The sequence below is a fragment of the Capra hircus genome, chromosome 10, assembly GCF_001704415.2.
Source record: "Capra hircus breed San Clemente chromosome 10, ASM170441v1, whole genome shotgun sequence".
Classification (NCBI taxonomy): Eukaryota; Metazoa; Chordata; class Mammalia; order Artiodactyla; family Bovidae; genus Capra; species Capra hircus.
Window position 1 is genome coordinate 96,289,637 of NC_030817.1, and position 23,242 is coordinate 96,312,878.

At 45.6% G+C, this 23,242-nt stretch overlaps 2 protein-coding genes across 2 annotated transcripts in view; both read right to left on the reverse strand.

The window, feature by feature from the left end:
• The window catches only part of ARL14EPL (ADP ribosylation factor like GTPase 14 effector protein like), a 29,876-nt gene extending 21,734 nt beyond the window's left edge, over positions 1-8,142 (reverse strand). Inside the window, exon 1 of the mRNA XM_018053817.1 lies at positions 8,098-8,142. The gene's annotated coding sequence lies outside the window, so the exon portion shown is untranslated. The remainder of the gene's footprint in view (positions 1-8,097) is intronic.
• The window catches only part of LVRN (laeverin), a 71,161-nt gene continuing 57,936 nt past the window's right edge, over positions 10,018-23,242 (reverse strand). Inside the window, exons 16-20 of the mRNA XM_018053720.1 lie at positions 22,171-22,278; positions 20,802-20,969; positions 20,447-20,587; positions 14,101-14,176; positions 10,018-11,271 (exon numbers count right to left, since the gene is read on the reverse strand). Coding sequence (XP_017909209.1) covers positions 11,131-11,271; positions 14,101-14,176; positions 20,447-20,587; positions 20,802-20,969; positions 22,171-22,278 — 634 coding nt within the window. The 3' untranslated portion in view covers positions 10,018-11,130. The remainder of the gene's footprint in view (positions 11,272-14,100; positions 14,177-20,446; positions 20,588-20,801; positions 20,970-22,170; positions 22,279-23,242) is intronic.

The window sequence follows — 23,242 nt, forward strand, 5'->3', positions numbered from 1 at the left end:
GCAAGAAAGTGCATGTGGAGGGGACGTTTCCTGGTGACCACAGATCAGTCAACGTGCACGCTGGCTCTAGAATTTGTGTTCCTCGAAAGTAATCTGTTTGACCTCTTCTACAGCCAAAGGCAAGAAGGAGGAAAGGAAAGGAAGAAGACTATAAAGAGGGGGCGTATGGAACTTCCAGAGGCTGCAACATAAGATGATTTATAGAGTGTCAACGTGATGTCACACCTGCAAAGGGTTTTGCAGGTTGTAGAGTCCCATCAGTTTTCACACATTGTTTTTTAGATTTTTCTCAGAGTAAACCCCAATATATTGAGCCAATAAAACTCTAGCTATTCTAACTGGAGTGGGGGTTAGGGACAAGAGCCATCCTGAGCCTACTCTTTGTCCAAGTTTCCCCACCCCAGAACCGGGAGCTGCCATAATCAAGCATAGGCTATACTTAATCAACAGCTATGCAATCCATCAAATAGTTCTAAGAAGCCCTAGAGAAACCCCCTAAGGGCACTGCAGTACTTTCACTTTACCATTCTCCTCAGAGGAGGGGAGTTTCCGCTTTGAAATGGAAACATGCATAAAAACAAGCCAAAAAAAGTCACTAATTGCTTTTAAAAGAAAAAATCAGTAAGGACATTCAAAATGCATCAATAAATTCAATACTCATACATTCCACACATTTGACATCTGCAATTAAAATTTATGTTGAATTAACTTTGGGTTCACTTAAATCCTTTTTATGATTTAAAATCCTTTTTAATCCTTTCCATGGTTTATGCAACCTACGGGAAATCAGCGTTTCAGCTAAAGCAAGCTTTCGTTAGAAATGTAACCATATTCTTGGATAAGCACATTCATTTGTATCAATAAAGTTTACTTGTATCAATAAAATACTCAAGCTGTACTCTCTGTACCATCTATATTGCAAAATGCAGTTATAAACCATGACAAAAAGTGATCTGACAGCAAGAAACTAGTTTTTTTTTTTTTTAGAACTTTTGGAATTCCATAAAGATCTGACTAAATAATGTTTACAAAGTAGAAGTAACAACCTATTTAAATGCATTCACCTAGAGTTTCTTTTCAATGCAAGTCTAAATTTAGCTTTAAGAAATTATTTTTAGAAAGTTCCCCTTTGTTTTGAACAACATATTACCTGAAGCACTGCTTGTTATTTCTAAGAGTTGCCTGGCTGGTTAGCTGGCTTAGCAGCTCAATCTTGTCCTCTCTGTGACCCCATGACTGCAGCCACCCAGGGTCCTCTCTCCATGGGGGTTCTCCAGGCAAGAATACTGGAGTGGGTTGCCATGCCCTCCTCCAAGGGATCTTCCCAACCCAGGTCTCCCGCATTGCAGGTGGGTTCTTGACCGTCTGAGCCACGCTGTCTGGTTTATGGTAAGGTTGTGGATTAGGGTTTCCCAGCTTGCACTAGTGGTCAAGAACTCCCATGCCAATGCAGGAGACGTAAGAGGCACAGGTTTGATACCTGGTTAGGGAAGACCCCTTGGAGGACGGCATGGATTAAGAGGTTTCACTGTGGCTTCTCAGCATATTAACCATGTTCCAAGCTGATAGTCGGGGACTTCCCTGATACCTCAGCTGGTAAAGAATCCGCCTGCAGTGCGCGAGACCTGGGTTCAATCCCTGGTATGGGGAAGATGCCCTGGAGAAACGAAAGGCTACCCACTCCAGGATTCTGGCCTGGAGAATTCCATGGACTGGGGTCGCAGAGTCGGACACGACTGAGCGACTTTCACTTTCAATCGGACAGTCAAAACACAAATACCGAAGTAAACAGGGTTTGGCAGTAAATGAGCTGGTCTTAAATTCTGACTTCTGGGGAGGGGTGCTTCCCTGACAGACAGGGCAGCCACCGCGTCGGCCGCGCCTGGAGTGGTTAGGCAAGCAAGGCCGAGGCTTGCCTCAGAACCGGCAGATGTTAGGTCCAGTCCGGGTGCGGCCCGGGACGCCGGTGGGCCTTAAAAAGCACTGACGTCTGCTGTCGGTGGCACAGGTGGTAAAGAACCCGCGTTCCCAACGCAGGAGACACGGAAGAGCCGCGAGTTCGATCCCTGGGTCGGGAAGGGAAGGGTTCTTGCAGAATCCCGTGGACAGAGGGAGCCGGGCGGCCGGCAGTCCATGAGGTCGCAGGGAGTCTGAAGACGGGACTGAAGAGTTCAGTCTCAGAGTTGACTGAAGAGTCTAAGGCACGGCTGAGGCGGCTGAGCACACACGCCCGCCTCTCCCGGCACTGGGGCCTTCAGCCTCTGTTTCCCCGGGTGCTAACATCAGAACAGGTAGACTGACCTGAGGGGTGACTAAGCGGTCGTCTCTCAGCTCCAAATCCCCCGTCTCGCCCCCGCGGTGAGACGTTAGCACCCGGTTCTGCAGACCAGTTTGACTCTGCCGACAGGGGGCGCCGGCGGGCGACAGGAGGCCGGCGGGGCGAGCGCGCGTGCGCCTTCGGGCTGTTTCCTGTTTCTGCGGCAACGCGGTCTCCTCGCCGCGGGGGCTGTTGGGTTCCAGTTCTCAGGGCCCCCACCCACCCTCCGTCCCCGAGGCCCAGCCTAACGTGTCCCCGCAGAACTACCAGCACCAGCTGTGCCGGGCCCCGCCCCAGCAACTGACCCATGAGAAGGCAGTCACCACTGCAGGGGCTCTCCCCGAGGCTGAGGAGCCAAGCCCCACGCCGGGCTCGTCAGCCAGGGGCCACGCCACGGGAAGAGGAGCCCCCGGGAAACGTGTCTTGAAGGCCAGCGGGGCTTACTTTCAGGAAGGCCGGAAGGCCGTGGGTCACAGACTCCACTCAAAGGGCGCAAACAGAATCTCGCACTCTCGGGGACCCAGGGCACAGACGGTAATGGGAAAGCAGCCTGGGCCAGACCCACTTGCTGATCTCGGGAGAGCCTCCTGGAGAGGCAGGAGGCAGCTGGGACTCACCCCGGGGACACAAGCACTGTCAGCTGCCACTTGTGGGAGCTCGTCCCACCACGAGGACGCTGGAGGTGGTAAACACCGTTTCAGAATGCTGCCTCCAGCTTATTAGTGCCGGTCCAGGCCCCACCCACCAGCCAGTTTGCACTGGATCTGATGGCCTGGGGCTGAGCAGCCAGCTTGGAAGGGACGCAGCCCCACCCATTAGCAGGCCGGCTGCTGCAGGGCCCCCTGAACTCCCGGGGGGGTCACAGCAAGGTCAGGACACAGCCCCGCCCACCAGAGGCCTGGCACTAGCCCCACTACCCCAGGGCACCACAGCCAGCGACCCCCACGCCCCAAGTGTGTCCATTGGTGGACCGGTACTAGCCCTGGCCCCTCCCTTTTCTAATTAGTAAAAACGCTAATTAGAAAAGATACAAGCATGTATGGATGGGAGAGTTCGACTGTGAAGAAAGCTGAGCGCCGAAGAATTGATGCTTTTGAACTGTAGTGTTACAGAAGACTCTTGAGAGTCCCTTGGAGTGCAAGGAGATCAGCCCTGGGATTTCTTTGGAAGGAATGATGCTAAAGCTGAAACTCCAGTACTTTGGCCACCTCATGCGAAGAGTTGACTCATTGGAAAATACCTTGACGCTGGGAAGGATTGGGGGCAGGAGGAAAAGGGACGACAGAGGATGAGATGGATATGAGTTTGAGTGAACTCTGGGATTTGGTGATGGACAGAGAGGCCTGGCGTGCTGCAATTCATGAGGTCGCAAAGAGTCGGACACGACTGAGCAACTGAACTGAACATGCTCCCTATGTTTGTGTGCTGTGCTCGCTGGCTCAGTCATGTCCGATTCTTTGTGACCCCATGAACTTTTGCCTGGCAGGCCCCTCTCTCCATGGGGGTTCTCCAGGCAAGAATTCAGGAGTGGGTTGCCATGCCCTCCTCCAAGGGATCTTCCCAACCCAGGTCTCCCGCATTGCAGGTGGGTTCTTGACCGTCTGAGCCACGCTGTCTGGTTTATGGTAAGGTTGTGGATTAGGGTTTCCCAGCTTGCACTAGTGGTCAAGAACTCCCATGCCAATGCAGGAGACGTAAGAGGCACAGGTTTGATACCTGGTTAGGGAAGACCCCTTGGAGGACGGCATGGATTAAGAGGTTTCACTGTGGCTTCTCAGCATATTAACCATGTTCCAAGCTGATAGTCGGGGACTTCCCTGATACCTCAGCTGGTAAAGAATCCGCCTGCAGTGCGCGAGACCTGGGTTCAATCCCTGGTATGGGGAAGATGCCCTGGAGAAAAGAAAGGCTACCCACTCCAGGATTCTGGCCTGGAGAATTCCATGGACTGGGGTCGCAGAGTCGGACACGACTGAGCGACTTTCACTTTCAATCGGACAGTCAAAACACAAATACCGAAGTAAACAGGGTTTGGCAGTAAATGAGCTGGTCTTAAATTCTGACTTCTGGGGAGGGGTGCTTCCCTGACAGACAGGGCAGCCACCGCGTCGGCCGCGCCTGGAGTGGTTGGCCAAGCAAGGCCGAGGCTTGCCTCAGAACCGGCAGATGTTAGGTCCAGTCCGGGTGCGGCCCGGGACGCCGGTGGGCCTTAAAAAGCACTGACGTCTGCTGTCGGTGGCACAGGTGGTAAAGAACCCGCGTTCCCAACGCAGGAGACACGGAAGAGCCGCGAGTTCGATCCCTGGGTCGGGAAGGGAAGGGTTCTTGCAGAATCCCGTGGACAGAGGGAGCCTGGCGGCCGGCAGTCCATGGGGTCGCAGGGAGTCTGAAGACGGGACTGAAGAGTTCAGTCTCAGAGTTGACTGAAGAGTCTAAGGCACGGCTGAGGCGGCTGAGCACACACGCCCGCCTCTCCCGGCACTGGGGCCTTCAGCCTCTGTTTCCCCGGGTGCTAACATCAGAACAGGTAGACTGACCTGAGGGGTGACTAAGCGGTCGTCTCTCAGCTCCAAATCCCCCGTCTCGCCCCCGCGGTGAGACGTTAGCACCCGGTTCTGCAGACCAGTTTGACTCTGCCGACAGGGGGCGCCGGCGGGCGACAGGAGGCCGGCGGGGCGAGCGCGCGTGCGCCTTCGGGCTGTTTCCTGTTTCTGCGGCAACGCGGTCTCCTCGCCGCGGGGGCTGTTGGGTTCCAGTTCTCAGGGCCCCCACCCACCCTCCGTCCCCGAGGCCCAGCCTAACGTGTCCCCGCAGAACTACCAGCACCAGCTGTGCCGGGCCCCGCCCCAGCAACTGACCCATGAGAAGGCAGTCACCACTGCAGGGGCTCTCCCCGAGGCTGAGGAGCCAAGCCCCACGCCGGGCTCGTCAGCCAGGGGCCACGCCACGGGAAGAGGAGCCCCCGGGAAACGTGTCTTGAAGGCCAGCGGGGCTTACTTTCAGGAAGGCCGGAAGGCCGTGGGTCACAGACTCCACTCAAAGGGCGCAAACAGAATCTCGCACTCTCGGGGACCCAGGGCACAGACGGTAATGGGAAAGCAGCCTGGGCCAGACCCACTTGCTGATCTCGGGAGAGCCTCCTGGAGAGGCAGGAGGCAGCTGGGACTCACCCCGGGGACACAAGCACTGTCAGCTGCCACTTGTGGGAGCTCGTCCCACCACGAGGACGCTGGAGGTGGTAAACACCGTTTCAGAATGCTGCCTCCAGCTTATTAGTGCCGGTCCAGGCCCCACCCACCAGCCAGTTTGCACTGGATCTGATGGCCTGGGGCTGAGCAGCCAGTTAGGAAGGGACGCAGCCCCACCTATTAGCAGGCCGGCTGCTGAAGGAACCCCCTGAACTCCCGGGGGGGTCACAGCAAGGTCAGGACACAGCCCCGCCCACCAGAGGCCTGGCACTAGCCCCACTACCCCAGGGCACCACAGCCAGCGACCCCCACGCCCCAAGTGTGTCCATCGGTGGACTGGTACTAGCCCTGGCCCCTCCCTTTTCTAATTAGTAAAAACGCTAATTAGAAAAGATATATGTTCCCTATGTTTGTGTGCTGCACTTACTGGCTCACTCATGTCCGATTCTTTGTGACCCCGTGAACTTTTGCCCGGCAGGCTCCTCTCTCCATGGGGGTTCTCCAGGCAAGAATTCAGGAGTGGGTTACCATGCCTTTCTCCAGGGGATCTTCCCGACCCAGGGATAAAACGGTGTATCCTGAATTGCAGGCAGATTCTTTACCAGCTGAGCTACCTTTATAACCGCATTTTTTACAATAGCTTAAGTACGGAAGCAACTGTGCAGTGGTAAAGAATCTGCCTGCCAATGTAGGAGATTCAAGAGACACAGGTTCAATCCCTGGGTAGGGAAGAACCCCTGAGTAGAAAATGGCAACCCACTCTTGTATTCTTGCCTGGAAAATCCCATGGAGGATCCTGGCCGGCTAGTCTATGGGGTCACAAAGAGTGGGGCACGACTGAGCGCGCACACACCCAAGTGCCCATTATTGAATGAATGGATAAAGTATGTGCGGTGTATATACATATAATGGAATATTAGCTGCAAAAAAATGAAATCTTGCATTTTGCAATAACATGGGTGTACCCAGAGGGTATTATGCTAAGAGAAGTAAGTCAAAGAGAAACAAATAATGTATGATTTAGTTTAGACCGAGAATCTAGAAAACAGGACAACAGAACCCACACAAGGAAACAGAAACAAGGTCACTGATAAAGAGAACAAACAGGTCGTGGTTGCCAGAGGGAAGGAAATACTGGAGAGGAGAATAATAGGTACGGGTGATGAAGAAGTACAAGCTACCAGCTAGTAAATAAATGTCACAGGTAGGAAGTGCACAGCGTGGGGAATATAGTCAATAATTCTATAATATCTTCATATGGTGACATCATAACTGGACTTATTGTAGTGGCCATTTTGTAATGTACAGAAATATAAAATCACCATGTTGTGAACCAGGAACTCTCATAGTGTTTTAAGTAAATTATACTTTAAAAACATGAGCTTCCCCCAGTAGTTCAGCTGGTAAAGAATCTGCCTGCAATGCAGGAGACCCTGGTTCGATATCTGCGTCAGGAAGATTCCCTAGAGCAGGGATAGGCTACCCACTCCAGTATTCATGGGCTTCCTGGCAGCTCAGACAGTAAAGAATCTGCCTGCAATGTGGGAGACCTGGATTTTATCCCTGGGTTGGGAAGATCCCCTGGAAGAGGGCATGGCAACCCCCTCCAGTATTCTTGCCTGGAGATTCCCCATGGACAAAGGAGTCTGGCAGGCTATAGTCATGGGGTCGAAAAGTGTGCAATTGGACTAAGCAACTAAGCATACACTTCAAAAACAAACTAACCAACTCCTGGAAAAGAGATCAGATTTTTATGATTACCAAAGGTAGGGGATGGGGGAGAGTGGTGTGGATGGAGGGGTTACCTGAAGGTATTCAAAAGATATGATTAAAAGATAAATTATCTCAACTTTCAGAGATAATAAATACTAAGGCTATAATGTATAATATGATAAGTATAATTAACACTGCTTTATATGTATCATATATGAAAGTTAAGAGAGTAAATGGAGAATTCTCATCACAAGAAAAAAAATTTTTCTACTTGTTTAATTTTGTGTCTGTGTGAGACCATGGATGTTTACAACCCCATGGACTGTAGCCTGCCAGGTTCCTCTGTCCATGGGACTCTCCAGGCAAGAATACTGGAGTAGGCTGCCAGGCCCCCCTCCAGGGGATCTTCCCAACCCAGGGATCAAACCCGCATCTTTTATATCTCCTGCATTGACAGGCGGGTTCTTTACCACTAGCACCACCTGGAAAGCCGTATGTGTAAATCTATCCAGTTACTGAGAACCGCTAACATCAATACGTTCAATTTCAATCCAACAACAAAGGGTTCATTCTAGTTTTTCCTTTTGCCTATCGGCAACTCCCTTCTCCAGCAGTGAGAAATCTGCACCCTACTGTCATTTGTAAATTGTCTTATTTGATCCATACCCCACTGGTAACCATGCTTCCATCTCTGCCTGCCCCCCATCCCATAGAATGACTTCCTCTTTCCCCTCAGGCACTGATACCTTATGCTGAACCCCCCTCCAATCTGAACGTCCTCTCCACCCCATTGTGGGACTCCCCGACTCTCACCCTGTTTGGGCTCTGACGGTCTGTGTCATAAGCTAGCTCCTTGCACCGTGTTACCACTCTACTCACCCTTCAAGCTGCTCCCTGCTGGCTGGATTCCCTCTTCACCTACTCAAGCTCTTACACCCTGTTCCAGCTGCCCCTCAGCTCCCACTGATGTTGATGCCTCACTCTTAGGACTGACCTGTTTATGAAAGGAAGGGGAAAGGAAGAGTCCAAATAACTCTTCAACACATGTACAGTGAAGAACGTCTTTGCTGAATGTTGTGTAATTGGACAGAAGATCGGGCTGGAGGCAATATATGTGTAGTTTCTAAAGCTGACTACTGTATATAATTCGTTTATACAAAGGAGCAGTTATATTTATTTTTAAGCCTCTCTTAAAGCTTGAGATAATCCTGCTAGAGTCTGGATGGAAAAAAAGATAGCATTTACTGGAGTAAACAGGAAAAGTAATCAAGCAGGGCTTTTAAAAGCCCGTTTTGCTTCTTCCTTCTTCAGAATAAATTGCTGTACAAACTGGCCCCAGAGCTCTAAGTTACAGAGCATCCAGAGTCCTCAAGACTAAGGCATTTGTTTTTTCACTTAAGGTCAACAATGGAAAGTCACCAAATGGGTCTGAGGAGCAAAAAATGATAAGATTGTAAGGAAAACTTTAATTTCTGATTGTTAAATTGAAAAAAATCATGAATATATTGCATATCTTATGAACCTGTTTTAGGATGAACAGCACAAAGCAAACTGGATGGGTCAAAAAATTGTGTTACAGTTGTGGTGCTAGTAGATAAGCTGGCTCATTGGTCATTAAAGTATTTCTATCATTTAGACAAATCTGCCACAGTGTCACTGCCTGACTTAATGCTATCACAGTAACCAATAATTACTTCTTTTTATACTAAATATAAGGTACGATTTAATAAAATGTAATAAAATGCTTATCTGGAGTAACTGGCTTCATCCAAGTATAAGAAAGTGTATATTGTTCAAAACTCTTGTTCATATTTAGAGGAAGGACTATCAGCAAGATATTTGGGCATTTGGTTTGATTAAACGTTTTCAGTGCTGTGTAAAGACTACAGAAGCTATACTATAATAGGACTTGGTCAACAAATGGTCTGAAGAACCTGGTGTGCTCCTCTGGTGGGCTTGGCATCACCTACTAACAGGCGTCAGGGCCCACTCGGACCCCTGGGCACCAGCGTCCAAGTACACTTGGTGGAGTGAGAGCACAGGAGGGGAGGAAGATCAAGGAGAGGGGACATGGACAAGCAGGTGGAAGGACAGCTGAAATGCCTGGAAAGGGGGAAGGACAGGGGAAGCCAAGGGGAGAGAGCGGGTGGAAGTGGAGGAGAGGAGAGGAGGAGAGAGCAGTGGGGAGGAGAGAGCACCGTGACACAGTGATGGAGAGATGCGCCGGACGACTGGGAGAGACACAGGAAATAGAGAATGCACATTTTAAAAAACCCAGGGCGATAGTGCACAGTGATACTTCGAAGCCATGGAGGCGGTTTATTGCTTACATTTTAAACCGCTGAACTTAAAGAACAGTCTCCTGGACCCACAATCCATCATCAAGTCTGCGCAGACGGCTTTGGCTTGTTCTCACGCCCCATAGTTTCCCACTCCCTTGCAGGGAGAATCTTCCTGTAAGGTGAATATGAAAGTGAGCTAAAAAAACCCCTTAGATCACATTGCCTTGAGCTTATATGACATATTTAAAGGCTTTTTCCAAAGGGCAGCTGCTATATAACACAGGGAGCTCAGCTTGGTGCTCTGTGATGACCTAGAGGGGTGGGAGGGCGGCTCAAGAGAGATGAGACCTATGCATACATGTGGCAAGCAGAAACCAACACAACATTGTAAAGCAATTATATTCCAATTTCTTTTCAATTTTAAAAAATAGAGGTTTTTCATTGACATAATCCTTAGTCTTTACAGCATCACTCTGAGGTAGATAGGAGATGTGTAGTTTGACCCCATTCTGTAAAAACAAAATCAAAATTAAACGAATTAAAACAGTAGACACACAAAGTCTAGAGTAGGGTGATTTGTCTTAGTGGTCCTGATTAAATCAGAGGTAACAAAACTGAGCTAATTCTGTACATGGGGACTGACGACAACGTTTAAAACTGTCCAGACTACAAACAAGTTCAATTTGGCCAATTGAAACCCCATTTCGAACTTAATCCCCCTGAGTGCAAAGTTGTAAAGATGATGATGCTCTGGTTAAACCGTTAGTTCTATTTCTCTTTATTTGACCATTTTCCTTTGCACCAGAGATGAGCCCATAATTGCTGTTTGTCTGTTGACATCACTATTTTTGTGGCTACACTTTGGCTGAAAGACAGTCCATCCCACAGGTGAAGTATACAGTCCAGAGCTTCAGCAGAGCCGTGGTCTCCATCTGGTCTCCACAACAGCGGTCCTCCAGGGACTTCCTGGGTGCTATGACCCGGTCTCTTTGTGACACCAGGAGGTTCAGTAGCCAGTAAAGTGTGAGGCGACGCAGCAGACACTGGGGAGAAAGACAGGGGCAGGAGCAGACTCGTTTCTTGCCTCTGGGGCACTTAACGTGGCTCATAAAATTGTTCTTTTAAAAAGTTGCATTTCTTTGGCTTTCTCTGTCTGCCAGTGAATATTATTTTTCTGGTTTCTGTTTCATTACACTGTTGTGTCATTTGCTTATTACTCTTTTCAGTATTGAACTAAATAAACCCTAGAATTGCAAATTTGTGTGTCCCTCAGAAAAGAATGCTCTCATTTACCGAATGATGTAATATTCCACTGGCCTTCACAACAAGAGTAAGCGAAATTTTGCAAGGTAAATTTGTTTTTCCAAGGCATTTAAAGTAAATTGTGTGGTTTGTAGCCTGACATGAAGCAAAATCTTCCCCAGAAATGCAGCACGGTTGGCCAAATCCCCAACAGTCGCTGAGCCACAGAGCCGAATGCGACAACATGGGAGGAACAGGACTCTGAGCAGCAAATGGGACTGAAATGCAAACAACAAAACGTGGGGTTTTCCAGACTCCGAGAATATTGGAAGACAAAACTGTGAGCACATTATAATCTGCAAGTGAAAGGCCGAAAGTCACCAGTAAATCATGTGTTTTTCCGCAGCCACGCCGCTATCCTGGCACTTCGCTCTCTGCCTTTCAGATTCTCGTTCCTTATTGTCTGTAACTTGGCCTGAACTGTGAGTCTCTGGTGCTCCTCCAACATGTTACTGCAAAACTGCTGCAGCTGAAAGAACAAATAGATGGTCAGTCCATCAGTGCCGCTGAACTTCTCACTTAGACACAGCAAGACACAGCTCATGTGAGGTAGTAGCGTGATCTTGCAAACGGATGAATGGCAGTTGGAATGAGCAGAAGTGTGTGTCCCTGAGGAGACTGCAACTGAGAAAATATGACGAAGAATACGCCTGTCCTGAAGCAGCCGGTGTAGAGAGGAAGTTCCAGGAAGTAGGAAATTTGTCTACTGTATTTGCTGCTCTATCCCCCCAGCAGCACACAGTAGGTCTTCAACAAAGATTTCCTGATTCGTGTTGGATATTAGACCCGATGTGTGGACAGAGAGACCTTCCCTCTTCTCAAAAATAACGTAATTTCCAAAGCGCAAACCCAGTACACAGCATCTGTTTCTTTACAAACGTTATCCTTACGAGTACTTATAGTGGATCGTCCATTGGCTAAACTCCTTCACTGAGCCAGGTCAGGCATTCAGTTTTAAGAACATTTGTTCCAATATCACATACAAGCCAGATGCCAAGCGATGGATAAGATATATGCCAAAAGTCTGTTTCTGTGTCATTGGATAAGAACTCAGAACACACGTTACCATAAAATGATAGTGTACCCTGCTGTTTCTCCTCCTGGCAGGAGGGGAAGGGGACGGCAGAGGATGAGATGGTTGGATGGCATCGCTGACTCAATGGACATGAGTTTGAGCAAGTTCTGGGAGTTGGTGGTGGACAGGGAAGCCTGGCGTGCTGCAGTCCATGGGGTCGCAAAGAGTCGGACAGGACTGAGCGACTGAACTGAACTGATTCTGTTTTTTAGTCGCTAAGTCTTGTCTGACTCTTTTGCGACCCCACGGACTAAAGTCCATCAGGCTCCTCCGTCCATGGGATTCTCCAGACAAGAATACTGGAGTGGGTTGCCATTTCCTTCTCCAGGGGATCTTCCTGATCCAGGAATCAAAACTCCAATCTCCTGCACTGACAGGTAGATTCTTTACCAGTGAGCCAACACACTTCACGAAAGGTCACTTAAACTTTTAATAGATTTGACATTAAGTAACAATAGGGTTGTCATGCCTAACTATATAATGCAGAAGAAAAGTAAGGTTCTCGGATAAAGCAGATTAAGGGGAAAAAGCAAACCTCTCTCTCTGCCCCACACCTGGGCATTCCCGCCAGGCAGCGGGAGCCACATGCCAGCAGCTGTGTCCCAGACTGAGTCTGCAGGGGGCGGGAAGGGAGCGTGGGACTGGGGGGGGCTTCACAGGCGCTCGGGAGCACGAGAGAGGCCGGGCTTCAGCAGAGTAGAGAAGACAGACCAGATCAAGAGATGTGAGAGAGGATAAAAGCTGCTGGTATGGAGGGGAAAAGGGATTCATGTGACTTTCATTTTCCTTTTTTAGTAATTATTTTCGATATTACCATGTGAACTGATACAAATAGGACTGTTGGGCATGAACAGCTTTTTGATAAGGATATTCATGGGAGCTAACTTACTTGTTTTCAAAATTGCGATAATGGAACCACTACTAAATCCATTTCTGTGTTTTTAAAAAAATGAACCATCAGTGATCATAGACTTTTGGAACTTTGAGGAGTGCTAAAGTTATACAAACTTCACTCACTCATTCAATAACAACGGGAACACTTTCCCGGCTTCCGTAGAGATAAAGTTGAACTGAGGCACTTTTGAAGAGATCAACACACAAACTCAGTTTTGCTTGTAGGAGCTGCCACTTCAGCATTTTGGGGTGTGCCCCTCACTCTCTTGTCTGGGGAATCCCTGACAAGTTAAGTCCCTCAGTCTCAGGCAGGCCAAAACCCAAGCAAAGATCCTTCCTCCAGGAATTATCAGTTTTTCCTCTCTCACAGTAACAACTACATAGGATGATTTGGGTGCATGGAGGAGAGGGTGTCAATCAGTTAATTAGAAGTGTCCCAGAGTATGTGTTTGGAGCAGGGTCTGAAACGATGATTAGGAATTATCCAGCCAAAGACAGGCATGAAGAAGCCATGAGACAGAGGTAGACTGTTTCTGAAATCTAGGAAATGTACAACGACATAATTTAAGAAATTTTCTAAGTGGAATGGTGTAACTAAAGGAAATGTGTGCAGAGGTGCCTACGTTCTTATTCTCCGAAACAGTTCGTGAAGAAGGCAAAACTTAAGATGGAGAGTAAGGCAGCCAGATTATGAAGGGTCTTGCGAGCTAATGAAAAGACTTCTAAATTTTCTGTGAGAACTATGATGAGCAGGGCAATGAGTGGCAACACTGTGACGGATGAGACGGAGGGAAGACAGGACCAGGGTGCTGAGGCCACACTCTGTTGCAATGACTCAGATGTGAAATGGTGAAATCCAACCCTCCATGAATAAGAATCGGAGAAGGCAGTGGCACCCCACTCCAGTACTCTTGCCTGGAAAATCCCATGGACGGAGGAGCCTGGTAGGCTGCAGTCCATGGGGTCGCTAGAGTTGGGCACGACTGAGCGACTTCACTTTCACTTTTCACTTTGGAGAAGGAAATGGCAACCCACTCCAGTGTTCTTGCCTGGAGAGTCCCAGGGACGGGGGAGCCTGGTGGGCTGCTGTCTATGGGGTCGCACGGAGTCAGGCACGACTGAAGCGACTTAGCAGCAGTATGAATAAGAATGGTCTCTATTTCGGGAGCAAGGCAGAATTAAAAGACATTTCCTGCACAGCGATAATAGCACCGATAGAGCACAGAAGGTAACAATTCAGATAGGCTTATTATTTTTAATTTTAGCAACTCCAAATTACATAAAAATGGCTTCTACATTATCATAATTCACACTATCTATACTACTTACCTCTAAGATCTGTGAATCTGTACTTATGGTTCTCCCGATTACATATAGTAGGGTAACCAATGATTGCGTTCCATACCTACAAAGCAACAAACAGCTAATCAGGAGTGGAAAATGTTTTGTAAGACAAAGCTACACAGCAGGTAAATGCTAAGTATACAGTCCCTATTAATCCCTCTCTCCCAAATCTAAGCAAAACATATATAAAGTAGTTTAGCTTCATCTTTTAATAGAAAATTCATGCTGTAGAAAAGTCTATTAGCACAAAGAAGTAATTACAGTTAAATACTGATTTATGTAACACATGGTTTTAAAAGTTTCATATAAATATAAAAAGCTCTTCTTAAAAACAGTAACAGCAACTGCATTTATCTTTTAAAACGAAGTGGTTAGAATAGATGTCACACAGCCCAAATTAAGAACATTTAAAAGAGAATAGGAAATATTCAATGCACATTCCTTAAAAATGTGGTTAATATAGAATCAGTTTCAGAAGCTCTGACTTAAATACCATGAAAGCTTATTGAAACTTTCGTATTTGTGCTTTTTCAAAAGAGGATCCATATCTTCAGAGATTCTCAAAATGCTGGTGCTCCCTGATGGCTAAGTACTCTGGGTTTCCTTGAGCTCCCTCAAGAGGCCTGGCCACTGAAACTTCCCTTTTAGTTTAGTGACCCTGAATGCCTGACAAGAACTGCCTGACAAACAGCCACGAAGCATTGCTGTGGAAAGACAGCAGATACATACCTGCTCAGACTGCTGCTGTGGTTAAAAAAGCAAAGAAAGACTTTTGGATGCGTTAAAAAAGAAAGAAAATTAAAATAGGTTAATACAATGGAACGGACAAGAAAGGACTGAACTACCATTGTCTTATTCATAGTTGATTCGCACAACTGACTTACTCCCAAAATGAATACTTGAAACTAAAATTTGTGAGAATTAACATTGGCATCTATGTGACGAAGGTGGAAGAGAACAGTGCTTTTGTCCTTTTTTAAGTTCCCAGCTGTAAGGTAAACTGAATCTACTTCAGCACAGTGGAGAGCAAGCGACCGTCTACATATAATTCAGGCAAGCAAACCTGTTTCTATGGGGAAAGAAGAAATGTTTCTTAGCTCTTCAGTTTTGCTGGCCAGGTATAAAAAGCCTGTGAAATGACTCAAGAAATTTGACAAAATTTGCGAAGAAACTGAGTTTAAAAAATAAAAGGTAGGAAATAGAAGAAAACTGCTTACGTTGCTAAATGTGTGATTTTTCTACCAAATAAAGAGAAAAGCTATGCTAAAAGCTGAGTTGGGTTCGAAGACACCTTGGGACAACTTATAAATTGTCAAAATGGGGAACCGCATACAGTTAATAGCGTCGGTGTGGACACTGAATGCGATGATGTGTGTTGAAGCGCCTATCAGGGTACGTGGCACTCTTCTTTCCTTCCTATTCTTGAAAGTTTAGAGAGGAGACATTTTTGAGACAGATGATTTCTTACTCCTGTTGAAAGAGTAATCTCTCTGAAATAGCACTCAACAAAAATTACACGTTACAAATAGTTTATCTGCCAGTAGTGTATTGACGTGAGGGCAGGACCCAGTGTTTGTCGGTATGGCTGCCCCTTCTAGAAACTGGTAACATTCAGGGCTGCTGCTGCTAAGCCGCTTCAGTCATGTCCGACTCTGTGCGACCCCATAGAGGGCAGCCCACCAGGCTCCCCCGTCCCTGGGATTCTCCAGGCAAGAACACTGGAGGGGGGTGCCATTTCCTTCTCCAATGCGTGAAAGTGAAGTCGCTCAGTCGTGTCCAACTCTCAGCGACCCCATGGACTGCAGCCCACCAGGCTCCTCCACCCATGGGATTTTCGAGGCAAGAGTACTGGAGTGGGGTGCCCTTGCCTTCTCCAACACTCAGGGCTAGCCAGGGTGATTTGGAACGTGAGTCCATCTCACCGTGCACACCTGCCTCTTCCCTCCTTTCTCGCATCCATCCTCCCCTCCCATCCCTCCTCCCGCCACATCTGGCTTCCTGCCACAAGCACGGAGGCACCCGGGCATCCAGCCTGACCCAGTGACAGGCGATGGGAATGGGCCCTCCCGTGCCTCAGCATGCCACTCTGATAACATCTTAATTCTCTTGGTTGTTCCAATCTAACCCTTTCGGATCCATGTTCCCCATCATGAAATAGAACAGAGTAAAGTGAAAATGAGTGTAAGCTTTTAAGCTTAAGACTTCAGCCAGTGTAACACATTTGGAGAGAATTCCCTACTGGTCTGGTGGTTAGGTCTCCATGCTCCCACTGCAGGGGGTTCAATCCCTGGTGGGGGAACAAAGATCCTGCAGGCTGTGTGGCTCAGCCAACATATACATAATTTATATTATTATAATTCATATATTATTATTAAACATATTTGTTACATATAATAAATAATAAATTTAAAGGAATAAACTGGAGCAATCAAAAAAAGAAAGAGAAAAGTGCTGCCAATTAAAATGGCACAAAAAAATCAAATAAGTAAATAAAATGGCACAAAGTTTTGGGAAGTTAAAAAACTTATCTGGAGAAGAAATTAAGCATTTGGTGAAGAAGAGGGTAAGATTTATTCAGGTTGAAACAGATGACACTTTGTATTCTATATTCAAGTAGAACTAGGGTTTTCCTATAGGCCACAAAGTCTACATTGTGGCACAACTCAAGCCCCCTTCTTCTCTCAATCCCCAGAGCCCTTTCCATCTGTCCTCTGTAATATTTATCAGACACCATGTCTTCATCACTTTATAACCCCTACAACAGCTTGAACCAACTGTGCCTTGGCATAGAAAAACTAGAACATTTATTACCAGAAAAACCTTACAGTTGATCACATACAACTTCTTCCATTTTATACAACTTTTTAACCAAGGCCTAAAACTTAACTAGTGGGCCATCAATAAATAAAGGTTGGTCTAGTTTCAGTTCCAGATAAGAGGGTGAGAGAATTTAGTTTCTCATCTGTCTTTGTTTTGGAACAACTGATGTACCGGCAGAATGACAGTTTATGTCAGCACAGACAGCACAAAGCAGGATCACAGTGACAAGACGCTGGGCTAGATGCTAGATTTCCTTCTGAAGGGCTTCTCGGAGCTTTGTGATGCTAACATATACTGTGAATTTGAGAGAGTTAAAGTAGTTCCCAAACTGATTGGGCTACTGCCTCCCTTGTTTACAGAAGGCTTGTCAGTATCTTCCATGAATAATGCTCAGTGACTTTCAGAAAACGAAGATCATGGCATCTGGTCCCATCACTTCATGGGAAATAGATGGGGAAACAGTGGAAACAGTGTCACACTTTATCTTTCCGGGCTCCAAACTCACTGCAGATGGTGATTGCAGCCATGAAATTAAAAGATCCTTACTCCTTGGAAGGAAAGTTATGACCAACCTAGACAGCATATTAAAAAGCAGAGATATTACTTTGCCAACAATCCATCTAGTCAAGGCTATGGTTTTTCCAGTGGTCATGTATGGATGTGAGAGTTGGACTGTGAAGAAAGCTGAGCACCAAAGAATTGATGCTTTTGAACTGTGGTGTTGGAGAAGACTCTTGAGAGTCCCTTGGACTGCAAGGAGATCCAACCAGTCCATCCTAAAGGAGATCAGTCCTGGGTGTTCATTGGAAGGACTGATGCTAAAGCTGAAGCTCCAATACTTTGACCACCTCATGCAAAGAGTTGACTCATTGGAAAAGACTCTGATGCTGGGAGGGATTGGGGGCAGGAGGAGAAGGGGACAACAGAGGATGAGATGGATGGATGGCATTACCGACTCGATGGACATGAGTTTGAGTGAACTCCGGGAGTTGGTGATGGACAGGGAGGCCTGGCGTGCTGCGATTCATCGGGTCCCAGAGAGTCGGACACAACTGAGCGACTGAACTGAACTGAACTGAAACACTCTGGAGAAACACGAGTTTCAAAGCTAACTCACAAGTGATCAATCACATTTTAGCAAATTCAGAATAAATCCTGTTCACTTAAATATAATAAATGTTAAATTTGCCATAGCATTTGTTTACTTGTCTCATATCATTTTATGAAGACTGGTGACATACAACTATTTGTGTCAAATATAACTGTTAAATAAGTGAGAAGTAAATATTCTGCTATACAAAGAATAAGGTAAGCATCCTGGTGCCATTTTAATGTAGAAAACATTTGAATATTAATTTGAACTTTTATGTCCTCTTATAATCCACATACATTATTACTATTCAAAACCATTTTCAAAATTCAGCAAGACTGGTGACTATAAATTGAATCCTAAAAATAAATCTTTTAGATGTAGAAGGCAAATTTACTTGAGTCTCAAAGAAGTTTTGTAGCAGAATGGGCAAGTGAACTGAGATTAATTTATCATAAATAGAAAAGAAAAGCATCTATTTTATGAGCATAGCATTTTGTTAAAAGATAAAAAAATTTAAGCCATGGTTAAAGGTGAATGCATTTATAATTCTAAGAACTTCTCAGGGATGATGAAATATCCATTTAGAGCTGTTCTTTTAAACAAAGGAAGTCCTTCTATACTTGTGTTTAATACAGTTAGATCATTTAAATAAATTACTAGACAATGGACTTTTTAGAGTATTGCAAACATGCTTCGGTTCTCCAAATGCAGAAAAAATTCTTCTGAGGGATAAAAATTAAAACACGTTTAAATTAAGAGCAATCTTTCCCATAGGTTGATCAAGCCATTTGCAAGAGCTTCACTGTTTAGATGTGCTTTGTATGGTATAGAAAGAGAGGGAAAATGAACCAAGGGGCTGTTTTACCCCAGAGAGCAGTGCTGTGCAATCGAATTCTCTCCAGGATGGAAACGCTCTCTGGTCTATTACGGTAGCTACTGGCCACACTGAGCACTTAAAACAAGGCTAGTACAACTGGGGAACTGAATTTTAAATTTATTTAATTGCAGTTAATTTACATTTAAACAGCCATCTGTTAGCTAGTAGCCAGTGTATTGAGCAATGCAGCCTTAGTTAATTTTTTAATCTGGTGCCAGTTGGTTCCTTGTTAAACTACACCTGGGTCACTCAGGGGACTGTCGAAAGGTATAGATTTTGCCCCTATTCTGACAGATTCTGATTTTTAAGGAGTAGGTGGGCTTGGAAGCCTTTAGATGTATCAGACACTCCAGGTGACTACAAAGCTCTGCCTCCCGGGGGCGGGGGCGGGGGCGGGGGCGGGGGCGGGGGCGGGTCAGTGGTAAACAATCTGCCTGCCATTGCAGGAGATACAGGAGGCCTGAGTTTGATCTCTGGGTTGGGAAGATCCCCTGGAGGAGGAAACGGCAATCCATTCTAGTATTCTTGCCTGGAAAACCCCATGGACAGAGGATCCTGGTGGGCGACAGTCCCTGGGGTTGCAAAGAGTCAGACTAGACTAGGCACGCAACATTAGAAAGGGGCAGGTTTGTGCTTGTGCTCCCCTGTCTGAGTGTGGATATGACCCTGGACTGACAGGCACCATGTCACCTTCAGACACAATAGGAAAGACCCTTAACACTTACAAATACACACAAGTGCCCGGCACTAGGAAGCACTGAGCCTGGGAAGCAATGTGAAGCTGGGTCTTAATTCTGGGCTTTTAAGAAGGCATGGTTAATTAAGGCTTTCAGTGACTGTGAAGCTGGGGAGATCTCAGCCAGGAGAAGGATGCTGAATCTCATTGTCTTCCTGCCCTTCAACGGTCGCCGAAGACCATCAGTAAAACAGCTTCATTCCCTCCCCCTCCAAAAAAGAATGTATGGTTAAGTCATGTTCTAAAAAAAGCGATTATTAAAGGCAAGCTATTTGATTCGTGCATTTCAATGTCTATTTTACCTGACAGGCTATAAAGCAAGCATATTTAATCTTAAAAGGTGAAAAACACAAAATGTTCAATAATATGGAACCCAAATATATGAAGGAAATCTGACAAAAGACGCAAGCTCAGCATCCAAGCATATGTAGTAATATGTTGCATACGTTGTTTCTTAAAGATACGGCGATGTATTTCACAAAACAAAATGGAAAGTGTACACTCATACCAAAACACACGACTTACTCTAATCTGTGTCTCTGAAGACAAGATTCTTAGTAGGCAAAATGGGGAAACTGAGGGGTAGATAAATATCTCATGCAAAACTACATTCACAAAGAAAGCCAAAACCAAGGATAAGTGATCTTATCTTCCACGAAGCTGGTGTGTGGTAAGACTAAATGCAGGAAAAATAACCACTTTTCTAGGCAACGTGAAGGCCTTTAGGGACCTAGCCAGACTAAACCTGAGCCATTCACCAGCTGGAAGACATGAAGAAAAGGGTGGTTTCACATTTCATCCTCACCTTTTGCTCACAGCTTGCCAATTGTTGATTAAAAAGTCCTTTGCAACATATCGGCCAACTTCAGATGCTTCTGCAACAGCTTCGATGACATTTGTTTCATTAAAAGCGAAAGGAGACACAGTGATGGCATAATCCATATATCTGCAAAAGCGTGTTTGGCAGAAAATAAATATGTAAAAATTATTCAATAGAAAGAATATAAGTGGAGTTAAAAATCCCATATGGTTCTAAGTTAGTGGTGCATAAATATGTTTCATATTAATTCTTACATTAGCTCATGTCTGTTTTTCTCCCTTTAGTTTATTAATTGCAATCCTCCACCAAGAACTTTTTCAAGTTAAGTTACAATAATCACCTGTTAAGTATCCATGGATCTTTACTGCAGCTCATTGCGTAAGCAAGTTGAATCCTTTCTTCTTCCTTTGTGTTATTATTGTGGATTTTTAACAAAAAATCCCATTCTTTATCATTTCCCAAAGCAATGCCATAACATAAAATAACATTTTTAATTGGATTAGGTATTCTGTAAGACACAACATGCAATGATATTTTTCATAGCAGTTAAGTTACATGTTAATCTAGGTTGTCACATATTTAGACGTATGCTGCTGCTGCTAAGTCACTTCAGTCGTGTTTAACTCTGTGCAACCCCATAGACGGCAGCCCACCAGGCTCCGCCGTCCTCGGGATTCTCCAGGCAAGAACACTGAAGTATGAATCTAGAAAAATGTCTGCCATCTCAGATATGAATATCAAAAGCTGGAATCTAGAAAAGCAATGTGAAAACTGTCACTCACACTAACATCTTGAAGTCATCAAATTAGTTTAGAAACTAAGGAGATTTGAGGGAGAAATGAATTAGAATAGTACAAACAGTGTATGTTGATAATTCTGTTTGATTTCATATATTATTATCACATTTTCTAAGAGTCCATCTGAGGGCATATATTCAAGGTACTATAAAGACACCAAAATGACTGAGTATTGGTCTCAGCTGTCAATGAAGCTGAAAACTTAGAGATGTGCTGATGCACTTTTATATGTAAGAATAAATAACCATAAAGTACAACCTAAATAAGCACAGGTGCTTATTAGGGAATGTACTGGTAATGAGAGGTCCTGGGTGAGAATTCAGTGTGTAAATTCTGATCTATTTTGAACTGTGGTATTAGAGAAGACTCTTGAGAGTCCCTTGGACTGCAAGGAGAGCCAACCAGTCTATCCTAAAGGAAATCAGTCCTGAATATTCATTGGAAGGACTGATGCTGAAGCTGAAACTCCAATACTTTGGCCACCTGATGCGAAGAACTGACTCATTTGAAAAGACCCTGATGCTGTGAGGGATTGGGGGCAGGAGGAGAAGGGGCCGACAGAGGATGAGATGGTTGGACGGCATCACCAACTCAATGGACATGAGTTTGAGCAAGCTCCGGGAGTTGGTGAAGAACAGGGAGGCCTGGCGTTCTACAGTCCACGGGGTCGCAAAGAGTCAGACACGACTGAGTGACTGGACTGAACTGATTGTTATGCACAGACCTTCATGAGACAATTCTGTGTGTGTATCTGTTTTTAAAGGATATTTGGAAAAAAAAAAAGAAAGAGAGAAAGAGATTATGTAAGTAAAAACAAAATGTTCCTTTCCAGAGTAAAAGCATCAAACATTGAGAGACACTGTTGGTGCTGAAAGAGGGCAAAAAGAAGAGCAATTATAATACGACTCTTACTCATTCTCTGGATGGTTCATCCAGTTTCTGAAGAGTTCTCTGGACAGCTGAAGACAGTCCTCAAGACCCAACCAACATGCAGTTCCAAAAACTTTTTCCAGTAATATTCTTGAAGGAAAAGTCAAAGAACATTTATTTTTCATTACTACATTTATATTTTTCTGCTTCCAAAAATATGTGTTTCATAAAAAGATGGGTATTTTAAAAACATCCTTCCAATAATATCAGGTTTGTTAAAAAATAGCCTTTGTGGATGGCAACTATATTTAAGGTTCAGGGAAATATTTGCTGAGACGCTCTCAGGCACCAAATAAGCTCTCAGACTGGTATTTTTTTGAAGGTAAGAAATAAATTACTGCCACCCTTCATCTCCCTCAAACACACATGGGTGTACACGCACACCACATCTGTTATCAATTTATTTTTTCTCTCTCATACAACAATTGGCTTACAGATTTTAAAAAATGACTTTAGAGTATCTGATAGAATACACTTAAAAATAAAGTTCTTTCTCTACACATGAAAACAGAGGGAATGGTTTATTTCTCTCCTCTGACGCTATGCCGTCCCTCGCTTCAGCTTCCATTTTTCCCTCTGCCCCTCCTAGCTATTAATGTCATCCCCAGAAAAGGAACGGAGGTTTCTGTTTTGTTTTTATAGTTGAGCAGAGGTATGTGTTACGATTGCAAAGAAAGTAGGTTCAAAAGAACATGGAGAGAGGAACAATGATAAATCCAGATAAGTGTGACGTGTGACTCCTCACACTCTGCAGTTTGGAGTCAGAGGTAAAGGAACTCAGAAGGGTCAGAAGTTTTCCAGAAAATACAAGAGCCAAATCTCCTTTGTTCCACCCTCCCTCTGGTTTGCTCTCTGCCTGGCCTGACCTTCTGATAAGCAGTAGTAGTAAGACAGGGGTGGAAGGCTTCCGAGAGACAGCTCTGACCACTCACTACACATTCACTCCTCTCTCCACCCTTCCCAAGCTGACAGCAGCAAGAAGGAATTCTCTGGAAGCACAATCTAACTCCCAAGGTTGGCCCCGGGATGCTACAAAAAAACAGGTCATTTCAGG